General features: G+C 41.7%; 1 protein-coding gene across 3 annotated transcripts in view; it reads left to right on the top strand.

The window, feature by feature from the left end:
- Positions 1-20,274, top strand: part of RHOBTB1 (Rho related BTB domain containing 1) — a 97,748-nt gene that overhangs the window by 57,390 nt on the left and 20,084 nt on the right. For all 3 annotated transcript variants that reach the window (XM_056795897.1, XM_056795904.1, XM_056795892.1), the window contains exon 4: positions 17,136-17,321. In XM_056795897.1, coding sequence (XP_056651875.1) covers positions 17,136-17,321 — 186 coding nt within the window. The remainder of the gene's footprint in view (positions 1-17,135; positions 17,322-20,274) is intronic.

Genomic DNA, 20,274 nt, shown 5'->3' with positions numbered 1-20,274 from the left:
AGTGATTTTGAGCATTTTTTTATTGTAAGATATAATGTTGATTTCTTTACTCCCAAACTGTGTTCATATCTTTTAATCATTTATAATCGGGGAATGGCTCATATTCTTATATATTGATAAAGTGCTCTTAAATATTTTAGATGTGGGATATCTATCTAAGAAACTGTTTATAAAAACATTTTCTTCCAACTTAATGCTTTTCCTATTAATCTTGGCCATGTTCGTTTTATTTGTACAAAACTCTTTTGATTTAATGTATTCAGCTTATTTTGCACCTCATGGTGCCTTCTGTCTCTTGTTTATATATAAATTCTTCTTATATCCATATATTTGATAGGTAATATATTCCCTGTTCTTCAAATTTGCCTATAATATCTCCCTTTAAGTCTAGGTCATGTATCCATTTTGGATCTTATCTTGGTAAATGGTGTAAGCTACTGGTGTATATCTAGTTTCTGCCAGGCTGCTTTCCAGTTTTCCTAACAATTTTTTACCAAAATAGTAAAATCTTTTTCTAAATCTTGGGTATTTACTTTCGCCAAATCCAAGGTTGTTATCATCTTTTACAAGTGTTTGTTGTTTATCTGTTCTCTTTCACTGGTCTTTTTGATTTCTTACCCAGACCCAGATATTATTTTTTATTTTTAAATTTTTGTTTAGAATATTTTTCTATGGTTACATGATTCATAATCCCCCCTGCTTTCTCCTCCTCCTTCCCAATACCGATAAGCAATACCAGTGGGTTATCCATGTATCATTGTTCAAAACCTATTTTGAAGAGAGTGATCTTTTAACATCAAAATCCCCAATTACTACGTGATCAAGCATATAGTTTTCTAATGCATTTCTGGTTCCACAGTTCTTTCTCTGGATGTGGATGGCACTCTTTCTCACAAGTTCCTCTGGATTGTCCTGGATCATTGCATTGCTACTGGTAGAAAAGTCCATTACATTTGATTGTGCCACAGTGTATCAGTCTCTGCATACAATGTTTTCCTGGTTCTGCTCCTCTCGATCTGCATCACTTCCTGGAGGTTGTTCCAGTCTCCATGGAATTCCTCCACTTTATTATTCCTTTTAGCACAATAGTATTCCATCACCAACAGATACCACAATGTGTTCAGCCATTCTTCAATTGAAGGGCATCCCCTCATTTTCCAATTTTTGGCCATCACAAAGAGTGCAGCTAGGAATATTCTTGTACAAGTCTTTTTCCTTATTATCTCTTTGGGGTACAAACCCAGCAGTGGTATCAGTCCCAGATAGTTTTAATGATTATTGTTTTATAATATAGTCCAAAATCTGGTACTGCTAAATCTCCTTCCATTGCATTTTTTATTAATTCCTTTTATATTCTTGACATTTTGTTTTCCCTTTATACTTTAAATAAAGTTCTCTTGGCCTCAGGAGGATTGAAAGAGATGACCGTGGAGGTCACCTTAGCCCCAAGATCCTTCCACTGAATCATGCAATCTCAGACATACCGAAAGTCCAAGAACAGAAAGCAGTCCAGACCCGCATATCTACACATGGGAGGCTAAATAAAGTTCTGCTTCGGTCTCTAATAGCTTTCTAAATAAGTCTGTGTGATCAGGCATTCAGCAAAAGCAGACCCCAGAACAGTACCTTCTCTTAAGCCTCTCACATTCTCCAGCAAACAGTGGGTCACTCCCTCTTCTGTTTATTTAGCTTAGAGACTCAGGGAAATGAGAATTCTTACTAGAAGTGCTCAGATCTGCCTTCAGCCCTCTGGGGCAAGCGAGAGAGATCACTGATGACATGGCAGGAAATAAACCACCCCAGCATTGAGGTAGGGCTATCAGGAAATGAGGGAGCTTTGTACTTGGTAGAAACATCCCAGAGGGGGGCTCCTGTCTTTGTCCAGCATACTAATGGATGACACTCAGTCTCCAGGTTATGAAGATATTTCGGAGCCTATAATTTTTATCCTAATAAATTCCAAAGTTTTTTATTTGCCTTAGAATACCAACTGTGGAACACAGGAAAAGATCTGGGACCAAATGGCTAACAGGCTAGTTTTACAGAGTTATAAAGACCTGGGTTCAAGTTCTGTTTGTGACCTTTTTGATGCTAAGGATGAATAATTCCCTTCAGCTCTTAGTACCCTAGTCAAGTGCTACCTTTGCTTTGGTGGCAGGAGTTCAATAGTACTAGAATTGAGTTTCCTAAACCAGTGAAATTACAGATCTGGGTCAGAATAACAATAATAAAAAAATTTTAACCCCTTACCTTCCATTTTATTTTTTTTTTTTCAAGCCCTTACCTTCTGTCTTGGAGTCAATAATGTGTATTGGCTCCAAGGCAGAAGAGTTTACCTTCCATTTTAGAATCAAAATTGTGTATTGGTTCTAAAGAAGAAGAGTTATAAGTGGCAATGGGGGTTAAATGACTTGTCCAGGGTCACACAGCTAGGAAGTGTCTGAGACCAGAACTCAGATCTTCACATGTTTATGCCTGGCTCTCAATCCACTGAAGCCACCTAGCTGCCCCCCACACACACACACACACAATAATAATATTATACAAAACTGCATCATTGAGTGGATAGAGGGCCACCTCAGCCAAAAAAAATCCCACCTCCAACCTGGATTGGCTGTGTGACCTTATGCCAGTCACTTATTTTATTTCTTTTTTCAATTACGTGTAAAAATAATTTTAAAGGGGGCAGCTGGGTGGCTCAGTGGATTGAGAGCCAGACCTAGAGATGGGAGGTCCTGGGTTCAAATCTGGCCTCAGACACTTCCTAGCTGTGCAACTCTGGGCAAGTCACTTAACCCCCATTTCCTAGCTGTTACCACTCTTCTGCCTTGTATCCAATACACAGTATTGACTCCAAGACGGAAGTTAAGGGTTTAAAGAAAAACAAAAAAAACATTTTTTTGACAATTATTTTCTGCCGTGTGGTGGTTTCAATGCCCTCCCTCCCCCATCCCCAGGCTGTAAATAGTCTGATATCAGTTATATCAATGCTTTGGTTCAATACATATTTCCATATTTCTCATGTTGGGAATGAAGGCACATATCACATATATAATAAAAAAAAACCACATGAAGGAAATGAAATGAAGGTGGGTGTTCTCTGATCTGCCATCAGATCCCTGCAGTACCTTCTTAGGTCAGTCATTTAACTTCTCAGGTAACCTGCTCTCGGCAGCTGAGTGGCAGAAGGGGTTTCAGTCTTTGTTGGTGGAAGGAGTTTCCATACTAGAAGTCCCTTATGCCAGTGAAGTCAAAGCATGTGGCAGAGATGATTCATTTGTACTGCTGAGCCTCCTGGGGAGATGGAGGCACTGCAGAAATTAGCATCATCTGCCTTCTAACAAGGAAGCTGACTCTGAGACATGAGGCTCTTTGACTGGAGTCAGACCACTAGCAGAAGTCCTAGGATGGATTCCAACTAAGGTCTTTCTCATCTCTGATCCCAGATCCCGGAGAGGAACTGTGAGGAGGTTCCTGGCTCTCAGAGTATATGGGGTGGGGGTGGTGAGGGAGGAGGGTGCCTATTGTGCGAGAAGGCTAGAAAAGGATGGGGAGGGCCAGAGTCTGAAGGGCTTTGAACCCCACTGAGTTTTGTGTTTGATCCTGGAGACACGTTTACTGATGTGGGTGCGACATGGTTTAGGAAGGTCAGATTGACACCAGGTTGGGCGATGGATTAAAAATGGCGGTTGGGAAGTAGAAGCTGTTAGAATGTGAATGTGGTGTGAAGGGATGAGAGCCTGCACCACAGTGGTAGCCAAGTCAAAGGGGAGGTGGGGGCCTGTGCAGCAGAGCCAGGACTGGAAGCCACCTGAAGCCCCTCTTCTACTGACTGGCTTAGACTTCTTCCCACCCCTCTAAAGCTGAAGGACAAAGGAACAGCTCCATTGAGAGCTGGAGTATCTGGTGCCAGGGGAGAGGGGCCCCAATGACTGGAACCCACCTTGAATTCTTTGGCTGGGGTCCCTTAGTGGGTGCACCATTGAGAAAAGGGGATTTCGGTGGCTGTGCATCCTAGTGAAGCAGTAGCAAGACCAGAAGAGAGCCCAGGGAGTCAATGGCAAGGCCATCAAGATGGCAGACATGTGTGGCCAGACTCCCATAAAGGTGACATGAATAAATGTTGTACTTTCAGGTGTCACATCGCAGAGTTTGTAGACTCAATTTCCTTTTTGGTTTGTTTTCTTTAAACCTGTACTTCTGTCTTAGAATCAATACTGTATATTGGTTCCAAGGCAGAAGAGCAGTAAGGGCTCAACAATGGGGGTGAAGTGACTTGCCCAGGGTCATGCAGATAGGAAAAGTCTGAGACCAATTGAAACCCAGAACTTGCCATCTCTAGCACCGGCTCTCAATCCACTGAGCCACTTAGTTACTCCTGGTCTCGTGGTTTGTGTTTTACAACCCTTTGGCAAGTCTGTGGACCCCTTCTCAGAAGAATTTAAATGAAAAAAATTTAAAAATAGAAACAGCTTTATTACAAAGGAAGCCAATTATGCAGAAGTGTAGATATCAAAATGTTTTTGAAAACAAATTCACAAGCGGCAGCTGGTGGGTGCCTCAGTGGATTGAGAACCAGACCTAGAGAGAGGGCCAATACCCAGTATTCACTGTAAGATGGAAGGTAAAGGGTTAAAAAAATTCACAGACTCCATGTTAAAAACCTCTGATCTGTCCCAAATCCCTCATTTTATCCAAGAGGAAGCCGGTGGTCCAAAAAGCCAAAGTGACTCTCCCCAAATCCCACCGAGGACGAGTAAAAGATATTCTTTTTCTCATCAACTTATTTCTAGTCTGCTTTTCTAATCTTATTTCATATCATTCCCCTTCGTATGGTCCCTAGGACTAGGGACTAGGGACTAGTTCTAGGAATGAGATGAATAAAAGTACTTAATAAACTGGTAATAATTAATGGTATGTTAATCATTTGATTAATGATTGATTTGTTAATAATAGCTAGCATTCATGTTGTACTTTTAGGGTTACACCAAGTACTTTCTATTGTAATCTAACAACCACTCTTGGAAGTAGGTGCTGTTATTATTATCCCCATTTTACAGATTAGGAAACCGAGTGTCACTGAAGTGACTTGCTCAGGTTCACATAGCTAGTAAGTGTTGGAGGCCATATTTTCATTCAAGTTCATGGCCAGTGTTATCTCCACTGTAACATGTAGCTGCCTAGCTAGTATGTTTTCTGCTACCCCAAATTAGCTTGGAAGTGTGTTTGGGGGTACTTCTCTTCTTTCCAAAGGAATGGAGTCCAGTCTAAAGATTGGAGGCTTCTGCCCTCCTCCCTCTTTTGAGATAGGTTATCCAAACCAGAGTTTTCTTAAGCTGATATAGAATCTGTTACAGATGACACGTAGAATTATGGATTTAAAGCCGAAAGAAATCAGGGGGGCCATCTTGATCAATTCCGTTTTACAGATGAGGAAACTGAGGCTGAGAGAGAGGCATTAAGTGACTTGCCCAAAATCATATAGGTAGATAAAATGTGGTAGAAGCAGGATTCAAGCCCTGACCCTCCAGTTCCAAATCCAGAGTCCTTCCCACTGCTCTGCTCAAGAAAGGGAAATGAGTGACCTCTAAGGAGTGAGGAAAAAAAATAAAGAAAGATTAATCGCTTAAAACATGCAGGATGCATGAAAGATAAAGCCGGGTTGGGTATTTTGGAACCTGAAGGACTCAGGTGTCTGGGTTCTCATTAGGCAGCCAGACCTTGTCCAGCACATCCCAGCATTCCTCTCCCCACCCCCAGTAGTTAGAGAGAGGGAGTATCATGATTTCCCAGCAGCCAGTTCTCTTTCTGCTGCCCCTGAGTGAGATAATTCAATTCCATTCCATTCAATCAGCATTTATGAATCACCTGCTTTATGCCTGGCAGAGGGGGGGCAATCACTGGGGAGCCAAGACCAAAAAAAGTCAATAGCCCTCACCATTATGGAGCTTTCATTGTACTGGGGCAAAACACCACCGCAGCCCCTAAGAGAATACAGATTAAATGCAAGTCACTACAAATCATTCCAAGAGGGAGAGAGCACCAGTAACTGAGTCCGAGAGTGGGTGGGTGGCCCCTGACTTGGCTTCTCAAGGAGTCTCTGACTTGGAAGAAAAGGTGGAGGATGTTGTAGAGGTGAGGGACCTGGAGTACAAAGATCCAGAGAGAGGAAATGATGGTGTCTTGCTCTGGGGACAATTTAACTGAAATAGAGACCATGTGAAGGGGTGTATAATATGAATAAGACTAGAAAAGTCAGCTGGAGGGGGCAGTTGAGTACTCAATGGATTGAGAGCTGGCCTAGAGACAGGAGGTCCTGGGTTCAAATATGACCTTGGACACTTCCTAGCTTTGTGACCCTGGACAAGTCACTTCACCCCCATTGCCTAGCCCTTACCCCTCTTCTGCCTTAGAACCAATACACAGTACTGATTCTGAGATGGAAGGTCAGGGGGTTTTATTTAAAAAAAAAAAAGACATAGGGAGCCAGATGGTAGATGATTTGAAATGCACTTAAACAAATGAGGACTTTGCAATGATAACAGTGATAACTGTCACTCATATAATGCTGGAAGGTTTGCAAAGTGATTTCCAAACCTTTTATCTTATCTTCAGAGAAACCCTTGGAGGTAGGTGCTAGTCTTATCACTCTTTTACAGAGAAGGAAACTGAAGCAGACAGAGGTTAAGTGGTTTGCTCATCCAGGGCTGCACAACCAGTAAGTGGCTCCCACCAGATTTGAATTTTGGTCTTTTTGTGACTCTAAAAGTGGCCAACCCACTACACCACCGGGCTGCTCTCCAGCCTAGAGGCAAAAGGGAAGCATTTCTAAGTGATGCCAAACCTCTTAAGGCCTCCCCTTTGCCAACATCAAGAAGCCAAGGGGCTAAGAGCGAAAGGTGGGATGTGGGGAACCAGGATGGGGAGATGTTATCCAGAATTCACTACAAAAGCAATCAATCAGCTGCCCACCAGGTTAAAAAAAAAGAAAGAAACAACAGCAGGAGCTTCCCCTGAGATCAAACAAAACATCATTTTTATCTTCATTATTTCCATTCAGATTCTTTCTTATTAAAGCTGACAGTCTTTGGGTTTAAAACTCAGGTCTGTGTCTGGGTGGGGCTCAAAATCAGGGGACCCTGGTATGGAAACTCCCATCAGTATAGCATGTCGACTCTAAGGTGTAGTACCTTGGAGAGTTACCTACGTAAATGTGAATAATTTGGCTAGAATACTGGAATAGCATTGGGTTCATTCTTTTTCTAGGAATGACTAGTCCCAAGATGTTGAGGTTTAGTATACAGAAGAATATGATTGGTTCTTGAAAAGGTGCTGAATTTGAACCTAAGCCTTCTTGATCTGCTAGAATTCCCTGCTTCTCAATTGACTCCAAAAAATGGGTGTTGTCCCCATTTATAGATAAATAAACCGAGGCTTACAGATATTAAATGATTTGCCAGGGATCATACAACTAGGCAGAATTTAAAACAAGGTCTCAACGCTCTGTCCCTAACATCAGACTCTACCCCTCCGAGTCCTAATACTGTTGTGGCCCTGAGTTACTCTTTCCAGGAGTCTGTGACATTCTTCTGTATGCTGCCTTGGCATCTTGGGACCATTCAGTTCCAGAAAAATAATTAACCCAGTAGCATTCTGGTGTCACGGAAACATTGGATCAAGTGAGTTAATCCACCCTTGAAGACCATTTCCAAGACATTGTCAGCTTGCAAAAATGCTCACCCTCCATCCCTTCTCCTGTGTCACTTCATGGATGGAATCTGGAGAGATCCCATCCTAATCCAGGAGGGAAAGGGGGGAAGGGGTTCTGTCTTTATTGACATTCTGGAGAAGCCCTTGGAGAAAGGCAGTCCCAGGTTCAAGGCCTGCCTCTGATAGAGTGTATAAATGGATGTCACTTAACCAGTTCAGCACCCAGGGCAGCTCTCTAAAACTATAACTTAGAGTTGTAGCCAATCTGCGTCAGTGAAGGGACTTTCCACACCACCAAAATCATACGTCTACCTTCCCTCTCCCACCCCAGAAAGAGGAAGGAAGGAAGGGAGGGAGGGAGGGAGAGAGAGATGGAGAGAGAGAAGGGGAGAAGGGGTGAGAAAGTAAAACAGACTAATCCCTATCCCTAACTAATTTCCTCTAGTCTTGGGCTAAGCAGGCTCCAGGTTGATGAATCCACGCTGTTTTACCTCATTTAAGCATTTATTTTTGTTATTCTTCTGTCTGACATTGTAGCATTTGATACCTGTCAGGTCGATGATGTTCCTGTCAATGTTGAGTAATAATGAGCAAATGACTTAACTGTCCTCCAGAGGTAAGGGGGACTGACCAGACTCTCAGGTGAAATTTCTTCCTGTCCTTCCTTTGGGACGTTAAGTCATGTGCCCAGTGTTGTGGGTTAAGCACCTCAAAGCCTTTATTCCCACTAAGTCTCCAATACAGTTTTGGCCTTCCCCCTGCCAAAAGTTACTGTTCCTGACTTCAAATGGCATTGCCACTGCATAGATCAGATCTCTTGGGGGCAAATCAGGAGGTATCCAGGGAAGAAGGAAGTGAGGAGAGAAAGGAAATTTGTTTTCTAAAATTGGCCTTTCTATAGTGTTGCTTCTCCATTAGTGTCCTTGATTTCCATTTCCATAGAGGTCCTGCTTTCATGTTATAACTAAAAAGTAGTCTATATGATCGAGGAGGAAAGACTTCACCAAAAAGGAGGCTAGAACAAAAAAGGGTGAATAGAAATTGTAGGGACCAATTTAGGTTGAACAGTGGGAAGAGTTCTGACAAATAGAGCTGCCCGGTGGCAGAATGGGCAGTCTTGGGAGCCAGTGGGTACCTACTTATTAAAAGGAAGTCTTCAAGCAAAACTGGATGACCATTCATCAGGTGGGCTGCAATGGAGAGTCTTTTGCAGGTTTGGGTTGGACTGGATGGTGGCTAAAGTCCCTTCTGAATGTTGAAGTTCTCTGATTCTTGGACTCCCAGTTGGATAAGATTGAGTAGGCTGCCCATGGTTGTGTTCGGAGGACATAATGTTTTGCTCTTCCTATTCAAGAGCATCACACTGACATATATCAAGGAGAGTTGCAGAAACATTCTTGAAGAAGGCCACGTATTCCCTCCCTTTGAGCATTGGCCCATAAAATGAATCGTGGCTGATCTTCTTTGGGATTTTCCCATTGGCCCTCTCTGGTCAGGCCAATACTCCCATGACTTGGGCCATTATGCTAAAAACATTGTTTCACACTGGGAAAATCTCAAGAGCAGGGATTCTTAACCTTCTCTGTGTCATGAACCCTTTTGTCAGAAACCTGTGGACCCTAGCCCAGAATAATAAAACCATTTACAATGAAAAAGTTCTCAGAACCCTTCTTTCAGTGTTCACAGACCACTGAGGTTAAGAATCCCTGCGAAAGACTGATATTTTCCAGGTAGAGTTAGCTATCATTGGGGTGAAATTGAGGAATGGCCTTACTTTCCTTTTAAGAGTGGACCATCCTGTGTTTTGGGGGGAAAGATGATGGATTAATCTGCATTTTCAAATGTTGCTTCCTACTAAACATGCAGTTAGGATCCTTGGGGAAAATAGAAAGTTCTGCATGCTAATTGCTCCCCAATCTGGATGTATTTCAGGGTGTTTTGACAGTTTCCCCCACTTAACATCTGTACTTAAGAAGCCTCCCTGCTCTTGGTAAAGTATGGACATGATTTCTCCTGCCCACAACCAGGGCGCTGCATGGTCTTACCCTGCCTTACTCAGATCCCCCGCAGTGCCCCCTGCCAGGCTGTCCCCAACAGGGCTTTTCATCCGTCATGAGTGTGGACTGACCCAGCCATCCATCTGCAGGTCACCTTGTTTTGCTTGCCCTCACTGACAAAATTCCTTCCCATCTCATCCAACACTGGCTGCTCCCTACTAAAAAACAACCACCACCCGAACTAAGCTCCTGTGTAACATATCCCTCCCTCCTGTGCCTTGCTCCGTGCTGTTCTGTGCTGTGTGGATTTGTTCATTTGGTCTCGCGCTATCCGATAGGGTGCATGGAAGGGTGGCAAAGCTAGGAAGGGTTTTTTGTGAACCTTGTTGTACAAAGAATACCATGGTCAATGCTGGGACAGGGGAGGAAGCCACCCCAGCGACTTTCCCCAAGCAGAAGGACAGACTCAGTTATGGACTCTAGACTTTCTTGGAATGGACCACTGAAAAGAGGTCTCCATCCATTATTCTTAGACAAGGCAGCCATGACACTGTTGCTCACTATGGTGAAAAGTGGATGGGGTGCTGTCTGCTGTGCAGAAGATCTGAGGCAGTAAAGATGAGTTAATACAGAAAGGGCAAGTTTCTGAACAGGGAGCCGTTGTATTTGATGGTAATCCCATTTCAGATAGGAATATTCCCAATCAGTTCTTGGTATGGCCATCCAACCCCAGAGAGCTGAGATGGGCTGTTCTGGCCTTGAAGCAAAAACGCTCCTTTAGGGAGGGCTGCAGAAAGGTGTAGGGCTTGCCCTCTTGGGTTAAATCAACCCCCATTGACCTCCCATTGGACCGGCTCATTCTCTGTCCATCCTCTTGCAGCTCTCTACCTCTTCTGGTATCTCCAAGTTCATTGTTCACTCATGGCGGTCATTAGAACTGGAAGGGAACTTAAGGGCCATCTAATTCAGCTCCCTCGTTTGGCAGATGAAGAAACTGAGACCCACACAATTTAAGTAGCTTTCCAGGGGTCACCCAGGCAATCAGTTGGCCTAATTGCAGGATGAAGTCATAGGATTTTAGAATGAGAAAGACCCAGAAGGAGCTACCCAGTCTAGACACTTCCTTTTTTAGATGAGGAAACTGAGACTTCCATTACAGTAAAGAGAAAAGAAATGGGCAGCCAGGATGAAGAACAGTCTTGAAGCAAAGGAAAACTGAGGAAATTTCATCGCAGCACTTAATTTGGCTCTTGGCGGGTGATTTTCCAACTCATTTTTCCAAGCATTTCTTCAAAGGACAGATATGATGTTTTAGACGAGAGAAACATCTTTTCACTTGGATGCTGCTATGAACTCTTCCCCAACCCAGGTTGCTAAATTTGGCTGGAGACATTCTAAAGACATTTTTTTTTTTGTGGGTTTGTGGCATTTGCTGCTCAAGTCTAGCTCGGGCCAAGAAACGTGGGTAAGATGAAGCTTTTGTCACTCCCCCCCCCCCCAACCTCCAACCAGATTTGGTCCCAGCTTTCCCTGTGAACCTTTAAAGGCTTCATGTTAGCCACATTTCTGTGCCAGCCTTTCCCATATGAATTCTGTGGCCTGGTGTTTATTGTGCAAACTTGTTAAAGATAAAGGAATGCTTAGGGTTCAAGGGTGTGGGGTGGGAGTTCACCTATAAAGAAGCATTAATTCAAATGAAGGAAATTTCTTTAATAATGTCTGTCTTTTAGGAGCAGCTAGGTAGCCCAGTAAATGGAACACCAGGCCTGGGTCTGAAAGTCCTGGGTTCAAATTTGACTTCAGATATTTTCTAACTGTGTTACCTTGGGTAAGTCACTTACCCACTATTGCCTCGCCCTTTTTGCTCTTTTTCTTTAGAAATTTACATTTGATTCTAAGACAGAAGATAGAATTTTTTTTTAAATCTTTTAAAATTATGTCGAGCTCCCATTCCCACTGACTCAACAGTGAAAGAAACATCCCTCTTTTTTCCTTTTCATTCTTTAGTAAGGTTAGAATTGCTTCTGAATTAACTAATCTAAACCTCAGTCTCAGAGGTTCCTCGAATGAGAAAATGCCCTGCCTTGAGCCTTTTATTAGAACATCTCCCTCTCTGCATTGGAAAATAATCATGTTATTCCACTGGATAAAATTTTATTGCTAGAAAAAAAAAGCAATGTTAAAAGGATGAGCATTTGTTCAGGATGTTGTAAGGTGTGTTTTTGTCGAGCATAAAGCATTTATTAAGCACCTTCCATGTGCCAGGCACTATGTTAAGTGCTGAGATTAAAAAGGTTAAAAAATACACAACAGTGCCTGCTTTCTCAAGGAGCTCATGGTTTAAGAAGGGAGACAACTTGCAAGCAAGATCAGACAGGATTAATTGAAGATTACCCATAGAGGGAAGGCACTAGTACTAAAAGGGAATGGGAGAGCCTTCTTCTAGAAGGTGGAATTTTACCTGGGACTTAAATGAAGTGTAAGAGGAGAAACCCAAGGCAAAGAGGTTGGAATTGGAGGCATGGAGGATACATATCCATTGAAAAAGCCCAATTAAGAGAGACAATGTCTTGTTTAGATGAGGTTCATGCCCACAGTACCTGACACACAGTAGGCATTTAATCAATGTTTATTAGATTGGATAGGACTAAAGTGCATTTTTGAAAATAGTTCGCACAGTCAAGAAGTTCCCAATTCTCAGCCTCAGATACCTACCAACTATGTGATCATAGTCATTTAACCCCATTTGCCTCAGTTTCCTCATATGAAAAATGAGCTGTAAAAGGAAATGACAAAGACTCCATTATCTCTGCCAAGAAAACCCCAAATGGGGTCACAAAAAGAGTTATACATAACTGAAACAACTAAATAGCAAAGTACATATTATTGTCTCAAACAGAATTTTGTCTCTCCCTTCCTAACTTTCGCTGTCCATCTAAACAAAACTGTGATAGACAGGAAACCCTTGAAAGCCTGAAGGAGTCTTTTTCCCAACCAAGAATGGCCCTGGCGTGCTTGTAATATTTCTAGGTTAGCTTCTCTGCCTTATATTTGAGCGGTTTTTCTCATCTACCCCCATTCACCCCACCTCTTGCCTTGCCTGCAAGTGGTTTTTAAATAGACTCAAAATTAAAAATGCATTCAAGCTAGGATGTTAATAAATGGCAATTTATTAAAATAATAATTGTCATTCGATTTTACAGAGTTCTTTACATACATTGTCTCCTTTGATCTCACAAGAACTCTGTGAGGTGGGGCTCTCTTATAATTCTCATTTTACACATAAAGAAACCGAGGCTCAGAAATGTATAGCAACCTGCCCTTTACAAAGCACTCAGGTAGTCAAAATGAGCCCAACACCATATCTACCTTCCCGAGCTGCAAGAAGAAGAGAGAATCCTATCCAATGCCCTTTCCTCATTCCCAGGACTGGTATTTCTAAAGACAGCCTGGTGTCAGACACTGAGCAATCTCTGCACGGAATGTGTGTTTTCATTAAAAGTTATTGAATATCACCCGTTCCTTGGAGTTCTGCCTAGAGATATTCTTAGCTGCAGGTCCTGTGCTTTCTTGGACTAGAGATAGAAAAACTGTCTTGGAATCCAGACTGGAGTTCCCAAAATAGCTCCTTGCTTGTATAGATCAGCGTTTGTGCCAACAGAATGAGGATGGGGATTTATAGAGAGATGGGAAGACAGAGGTGATTTTGCCATTGTGCCAGTTCTCTGTTGGCCTGTTCTTGTATCAATATCCTCATGTCCTTTTATGCCAGAAAACAGGATTTTGGATAATGACTACATCACCTTTTTTAGGGCCCTTATCATAGTCTGTAAATCAGAAATGGGGGAGTGCAAGGGGAGAAAAGGGTCAAGCTAGGGGTCTTGATAAGTGGACCCATCCACTAAGCACCACAGTTTAAAGTGAGGAAATTGACACTTTCAGAACACATTGATAGATCTTTGAAACAATAAGCCATTTGGCTTTTGAGGAAGCTGGGCTATTCAAGATGAACCTTTGGCCACCATGTCCTCCAGAGGGAAATTCTCCAGGTGCTTACCATTGAACCACCTTCCTGAAAACATTTCTTATAATTACATTTTTGTGCAATAGAAATTAAAAAGGGGGAGAGAGAGAGAGAGAGAGAGAGAGAGAGAGAGAGAGAGAGAGAGAGAGAGAGAGAGAGAGAGAGAGAGAGAGAGAAAAGAAAAGAAAAGAAAAGAAAGAAAGAAAGAAAGAAAGAAAGAAAGAAAGAAAGAAAGAAAGAAAGAAAGAAAGAAAGAAAGAAAGAAAGAAAGAAAGAAAGAGAAAGAAAGAAAGAAAGAAAGAAAGAAAGAAAGAAAGAAAGAAAGAAAGAAAGAAAGAAAGAAAGAAAGAAAGAAAGAAAGAAAGAAAGAAAGAAAGAAAGAAAGAAAAGAAAAGAAGGTCATTTCCTGAAAACCCAGTCTAGTGTGCCAACATTGTGTTGGGATCCTACATAGACTGCATTCTCTCCTCCACTCCCAAGGTCTTGTCTCTGCTGGTCATCTGGAGAGGACTGAGTGTGTGTTCAGTGACACAAATGTTGCCGGGGTTGCCTTGGTAACTGGTCCATCACTGATTTCTAGTTCTCGTATGCACCAGCATCATGTTCGATCACAACGTCGAAGCCTCGGTTTCAACTCGGGAAGGAGAAATACGCCACCGCCATGAGAATGTTTTCTTTTATGGGTGCCGTTGATGTGTCTTAACTGGGCTCCTGGGGGTGCCAATTAGAGAGGGCCACACAGCAGAGCCAGGCACATTCCTGATCATTCCCCTTCAGCATGGATGCAGACAGAGGCTTTGTCATGAAGCCCCAGTCCTTCCACAATATGTTCCCCTTTTATTTGACGGTCTAGTCGAAACACCAGCAGAGACCTGGATAGCTGATATAAATAGAGCCTGGGGTCATTGAAAAACTCAGCAACTAATGAGTGATTAGCGGAGAGTGCTTTGGGCTGTGTTCCAGGAAATAGTGATGCTGTTGGGAAGAAAAATTGACTCCCAAATGTCTGAATCATAAGGCACTCTTCAATAAGTCCCATCCTAAAGAACATGCCTTCCCCTGGGCTTTTTGGCCCTGCTCCTATTCTGTGCTGATTTCTAGTGACCTTGAATCTCTGAGAGAAGCTTCTGTCTGCTCTCAAGGTACTATCACAGACCACCCACATTTGAGCCTCCCTTTCAAGGCTATCCCAACACATGCAAGCAAGTTATTTCATTAAAATCAGAGCAATTTCATATAAAAGGAATCTTTCTGCACATTTGCTCTGAATTGATGCCATTTTTCTTTGCTATTAACCTGGAGGCAAACATCGAAGAGCCCCAGAAGGTACTCCAGCCCAGGTGAATATTCTCATCCATTTTATAGCCTGCTCTATAGGTTTCATAATTCAGCATTTATTAACCATCTTACTCTGTGCCAGGCACCATTCTAGGAGCTGAGGGTGCAAAGACAGAAATGTAAATGGTGCCTGCCCTCAGGGCGCTTACATTCTGCTGGGGAGATATGGCATCTACACAGAGGAGTAAAATACCAATTTCAAGAGGGAGAGAGGGCAAAGAGCTGGGTAAAGGTGGTGGGGCTTGGGGGGAGGGAGTGTCTAAACGTGTTTGTCTCCACAGACTTGGAGAAAGGATCCCTCTTTTGTGACTGAAAAGAACAGTATTTGGATTCCTACATGTGATTCTATTTGCTACCTAAGTAGTAATAATAATAATAATTGGCATTGATACATCGATTTAAGGTTGGCAAAGTGCTTTGTATATTTCCTCTCATCTGATCCTCATAAAACATTGTGAAGTAGGGAAACAGGTTGAAAGAAGTTTAAATGACTTGTTCAGGGATACTCAATATCTGAGGTGGAATTTGAACTCAGGTCTTCCTGAGTTCAGCATATTACTCCTTCCAGCATACCGTCCCTTGGAAACAGTAATCTGTTAGAAAATTAAATGTGGATAAAACAAAGATGAACTATTAAATGCCAGTTTAACCCGTTGCTATTTGTGCCCCATGGAGCTCATTTTAACAAAGAAGATCCAAAGCCTTCCTGTTCATCCCTTCAGTCTCCATGACTTGAACCCATTCAGCAGTAACCTTTTCCATGAGTAACTTGCAAGTGTAGTCATAGTCAGAATACCTAGTAGCAGTTCTGATGGTCTCTCAGGAAGATGTTTTGTAACAATGCTTTTTCCTCTACCAAGATGGCGGCATGCTATAGAAAAAGTATTTTTATATATTTTATATTTTAATATACTATATATATATAATATTTTAAGACAGAGACAGAGTGAAAGAAGGAAGGGAGGGAGGGAGGTTGATTTGTTTATATCAGGATTATATCAGGATATTGGCCAGTTAAATCTTACAATTTTTTTATGCCCATGCTGACTGGCAAGGTTTTTTATCACTAAAAATAGTTGAGAAACCTGCTCTCATTGCCCTCTCAAAAATAAAAATAGGTGACATTTCAACAGTGCTTTAAGATCTGAAAAGTGCATTGTATGCAGAGTCCACAGAACCCCAGTGAGGTAGACACTACAGGAATTATTATCCCCATTTTACAGGGAAACTGAGGCACAGAGAGGCTAACTCATTTGCCCAGGGTCACATAATTCATGACAGGCAGGATTTGAATACAAGTCTCTCTGCCCACAAAATTCCATTCTGCTCCTGTCTTACCCATCAACCTGTCTCCTGGTTAGTTCTACTTCAAATATTATTTCCTTTGTCAGAGTCAGCTCTTCTACACTTTTGTTTATTCTTTTTTCATTTATAAAAGCTGTATACCCTCCTTCCATATGTGTCTGTTGTCAAGGCTGGGAGTGGGGGGGGGGGGAATGATGTAAATCTTTCTGTTTGCTTCCTGGTGCCATAGAGAGCAAATATTGTCAGTAACATTTTGTGCCATTTGCTTTTTCCAGTTGGTTTAGTCCATTTCATATTTATGTTTAAGCTAATGGAAAATGGGGGAGGGGGTTTGTGGCGTTATTGCTCTGGAACATTGGGGGGAGGGGTCTAAAGGGTATCATGAAACTATTTCTTGTGAACAGAAATAGTTTGGCATGTTATATTATGGCACAGTCAAGTCTAATTCATCTTCTGTTGTGAATATCCCATCATGCTAAGCCTGTTGATGCCTATAGGCTCTCCAGGGCAGTATGGAAGAGATCCCTTGGGTTTAGTGGCAGTCTGTTGTGGAAGGCTTACCATGACTTGTGTCTTTGCATGACTCCAAGAGTTCTTCCCACCACCACCACCCCATCCCTACATTCTCTCTCCTTTAAAAAAAGACCTATCATGTATGTGGCATGAGGTATGTGGAAAGAATCCATGAAATGCCAGCAGAGTGATCAAAATATTTACATGAAACAAATGTCACTGGAATTTCTTTTGTGGTTTCCTCGTAGGTCTGATGTTGTGGTTCTTTGCTTTTCGATCGCTAATCCCAACTCCCTAAATCATGTGAAAACCATGTGGTACCAAGAAATCAAGCACTTCTGCCCTCGCACCCCAGTCATTCTAGTCGGCTGCCAACTAGACCTGCGCTATGCTGACCTCGAAGCCGTGAATCGAGCGCGACGCCCACTCGCCAGGTAAGACGCCGCATGCTCAATAGCCAAGATGATCTGATACATCAGTTGGCACTGACAGGATGGCACTGACCTCTCCTTTAATTATCGAATACCAGATCTAAGTGGGGCTTCCAGCAAGGAAGGGTGCTCAGCAAAGCATCCAGACTCCTGCTCTATATCCCTTGTGATCATCACCATCATTGTTATCATGATCGCTAAAATTTATATAGCATCCCCTGTGATAGTGGTACACACTATCATGATGATCATCATCATTATGGCCATTTTCATTACAGCTAGCATTTATATAAGACCTACTATGTGCCAAGTGCTATAATAAGTGCTTTATCAAAATCATCTCATTTGATCCTCAACCCCAAGAGGTAGGTGTTACTATTCCCCCATTTTACATATGGGGAAACAGGTTAAGTGGCTTACTCAGAGACACAGCTAGTGAGTGTCGTAAGATGAAACTTGAATTCAGGTCTTCCCCACTATAGACCTAGGGCTCTATCCACTGGACTACCTAGTGACTTCTATACAAAGTGGAATGCCAGGTGAACTCAGGCAACAGAACACATATTTAATTTTGTTTTTCTCCTATAAAAATTTAATGAGATCCCCTGTAAGACTCTGTGGTCTTGGCTGTCTTAGCATGGTGATAAAACCCACCAACAAATCCAGACTGATTCCAGGCATCTATGTATGAAATGCTTTTAAAGATACCTTGTTAGAAGTGCCTCATTTTCCCTGGACGTGATCACTGGTAGTAATTAGCTGTCAAGCCAACATTACCAGGTCTGATCTTGTAGTTCTTTTTTCTCTTTCTGTGCAATTTATGAAAATTCTACAAAATGAGAATTTATATAAGATTTTCCTCCTTTGGGGTAAAAATATGATAATATCTCATGTCTTCAAAGTATGCCTCTATTAATTTTTAAAATTATGGAAGGAGGAAGAGAAATAAGCAAAAAAAAAAAAAGAATGAAAAGAGGGTCATTCAAGTATTTTTTTTAATGTCTAGAAAAGAATGCAGGCCAGAAGAGGGAACCCAGATGATCAGGACAGCTTTGAAAGTTAGATGCTGAATTTATTCTGTATTTGAGATGAATAATTTCATAGACAATCCTATTTTTCTGTTCTACTATAAATGAATGAATGTTCATTTGATGAGATATTTATTGAAATTCAGGATAAATTTAAATTTTTCAAAAAGAAAATGATGGGAGATAAAGTTTAAAAATCATTTTCTCACAAAAAAGTTTTTCTTAATTTCCAGAGACACAGCTCCCAAGGACTATTATTTTTCAAAGGGTAATATTTTTATTTTAAACCCTTATCTTCTTTCTTAGACTTAATATTGAGTATTGGTTCCAAGGCAGAAGAATGGTAAGGGCTGGCAACAGGGGTCAAGTGACTTGCTCAGGGTCACACATCTAGGAAATAAGTGAATCCAGATTTGAATCCGGGACTTCTCATCTCTAGGCCTGGCTCTGAATCCACTGATCCATCTAGCTGCCCCCTGAAAGGCCAATATTACTGATGGCTCAGATCTTTTCTTTGCCCTTTAGAGTCTTTGTAAATTTTTATTGTTTTGTTTCTGTAACTATAGGCAAATATCTGGTCATCTCCATCATCAACTGAAGACTCTAATTGTGTCAAACATTAGAGAAACTTTAGTTAGTCAGTTCTGCGTTTTTTTTCTAGAAACTCTTTGGATGAAATTCTTTCAAGGAAACATACACAGACAACACACATCTACACACGTGCACATATACCACTTCTTGCTTCCATAGGATTTCACACATCTTTTAGTCTATGCTTGACTGTATAAAAAACACCAAAACACCTCAATGATAAATTGAATCAAATAAGAATTATGATCTTTTAGCTATGAATAGTTTCCAGTGACATTTTCAAATGTGCCAAAATGTATGTAAAATATTACATTTACCAATTGCACATGCTTCTGACGTGAGAAAGTCAAAATATCACCAGATCATGTGATTTAAAACTGGAAGGGACTAGTTTGGTCTATATTTATGACTCTTCTTATAAGTATTTATCTTATACACTCCAGAAATATATCTTCACAGTCACCACGCACTTGTTAAATGCCTACTATGTGCCCAGCACTGGGGATCCCAGGAAAATCAAAACTAGGGTCCTTGATCTCAAGGAGCTCTGAAAGATTGATAAGATCCCCGATCATCTCCGAAACACAACTGTGGTAACAAGTAATGTTTTAGTAATAAATACGATGCCTTATAGTCTTCTGTTTGATGTGGATGTGAAAACACATTCACGTGGACGATTTCATTTCATTTTCGCCACAAGCAAATGAGTAAAAGAAGAAGCTCTCCATGCTCTGCCTTGGTTGGACCACACCATAAGGGCTACGGTTAGTCTGGGCTTCGTGACTTGGAAGAACATATGCAAACTGGTCCGTGTTCCCAAGTTCCCTACAGCTAGTGGACAGCATCATGCTACATGAGCTTCCATTGGAAGACCTAGAGAAGAAAAGACTCCGATTGGGGAATGGTATCAGGCTATCTTTAGATGGTTTGAGTGATGTCATAGGGAGAGGGATTAGCAGCTGTTCTGTTAGATCTCAAGGAGCCAAAATAAAAAGAGGTTGTTGTTTTTTTTTTTAAGTGCTCAAAGGCTGTTGAGACTTGCTCATGATGAGAGCTCTCCCAAAGTGGAATGGGTGACCTTGGAAAGTGGCAGGTCTCTCTGAGTTGAGGTCTTTAAAGAGAAGCGGGATGAACATTGGTTTGATGTGCTGTAGTAGGTCCTCATTTCTGATATGAACTGGGCTAGATGGCCACTAAGGTCCCTGTGAATTCCCTAATTATAGCATTCTCTGGACATCCTCCAATTGCAATGTACGCAGCTACTATGACAATTCAAATGGAAAGAACAAGAAAATGAACACTGAAATGTTGCAAAGTTACAAAGTATAATTGTATTC

Source organism: Monodelphis domestica, chromosome 1 (genome assembly GCF_027887165.1).
Source record: "Monodelphis domestica isolate mMonDom1 chromosome 1, mMonDom1.pri, whole genome shotgun sequence".
NCBI classification, from domain to species: Eukaryota; Metazoa; Chordata; class Mammalia; order Didelphimorphia; family Didelphidae; genus Monodelphis; species Monodelphis domestica.
The sequence above is the reverse complement of the archived record's forward strand: the minus strand, read 5'-3'. Positions and strand labels throughout refer to the sequence as shown.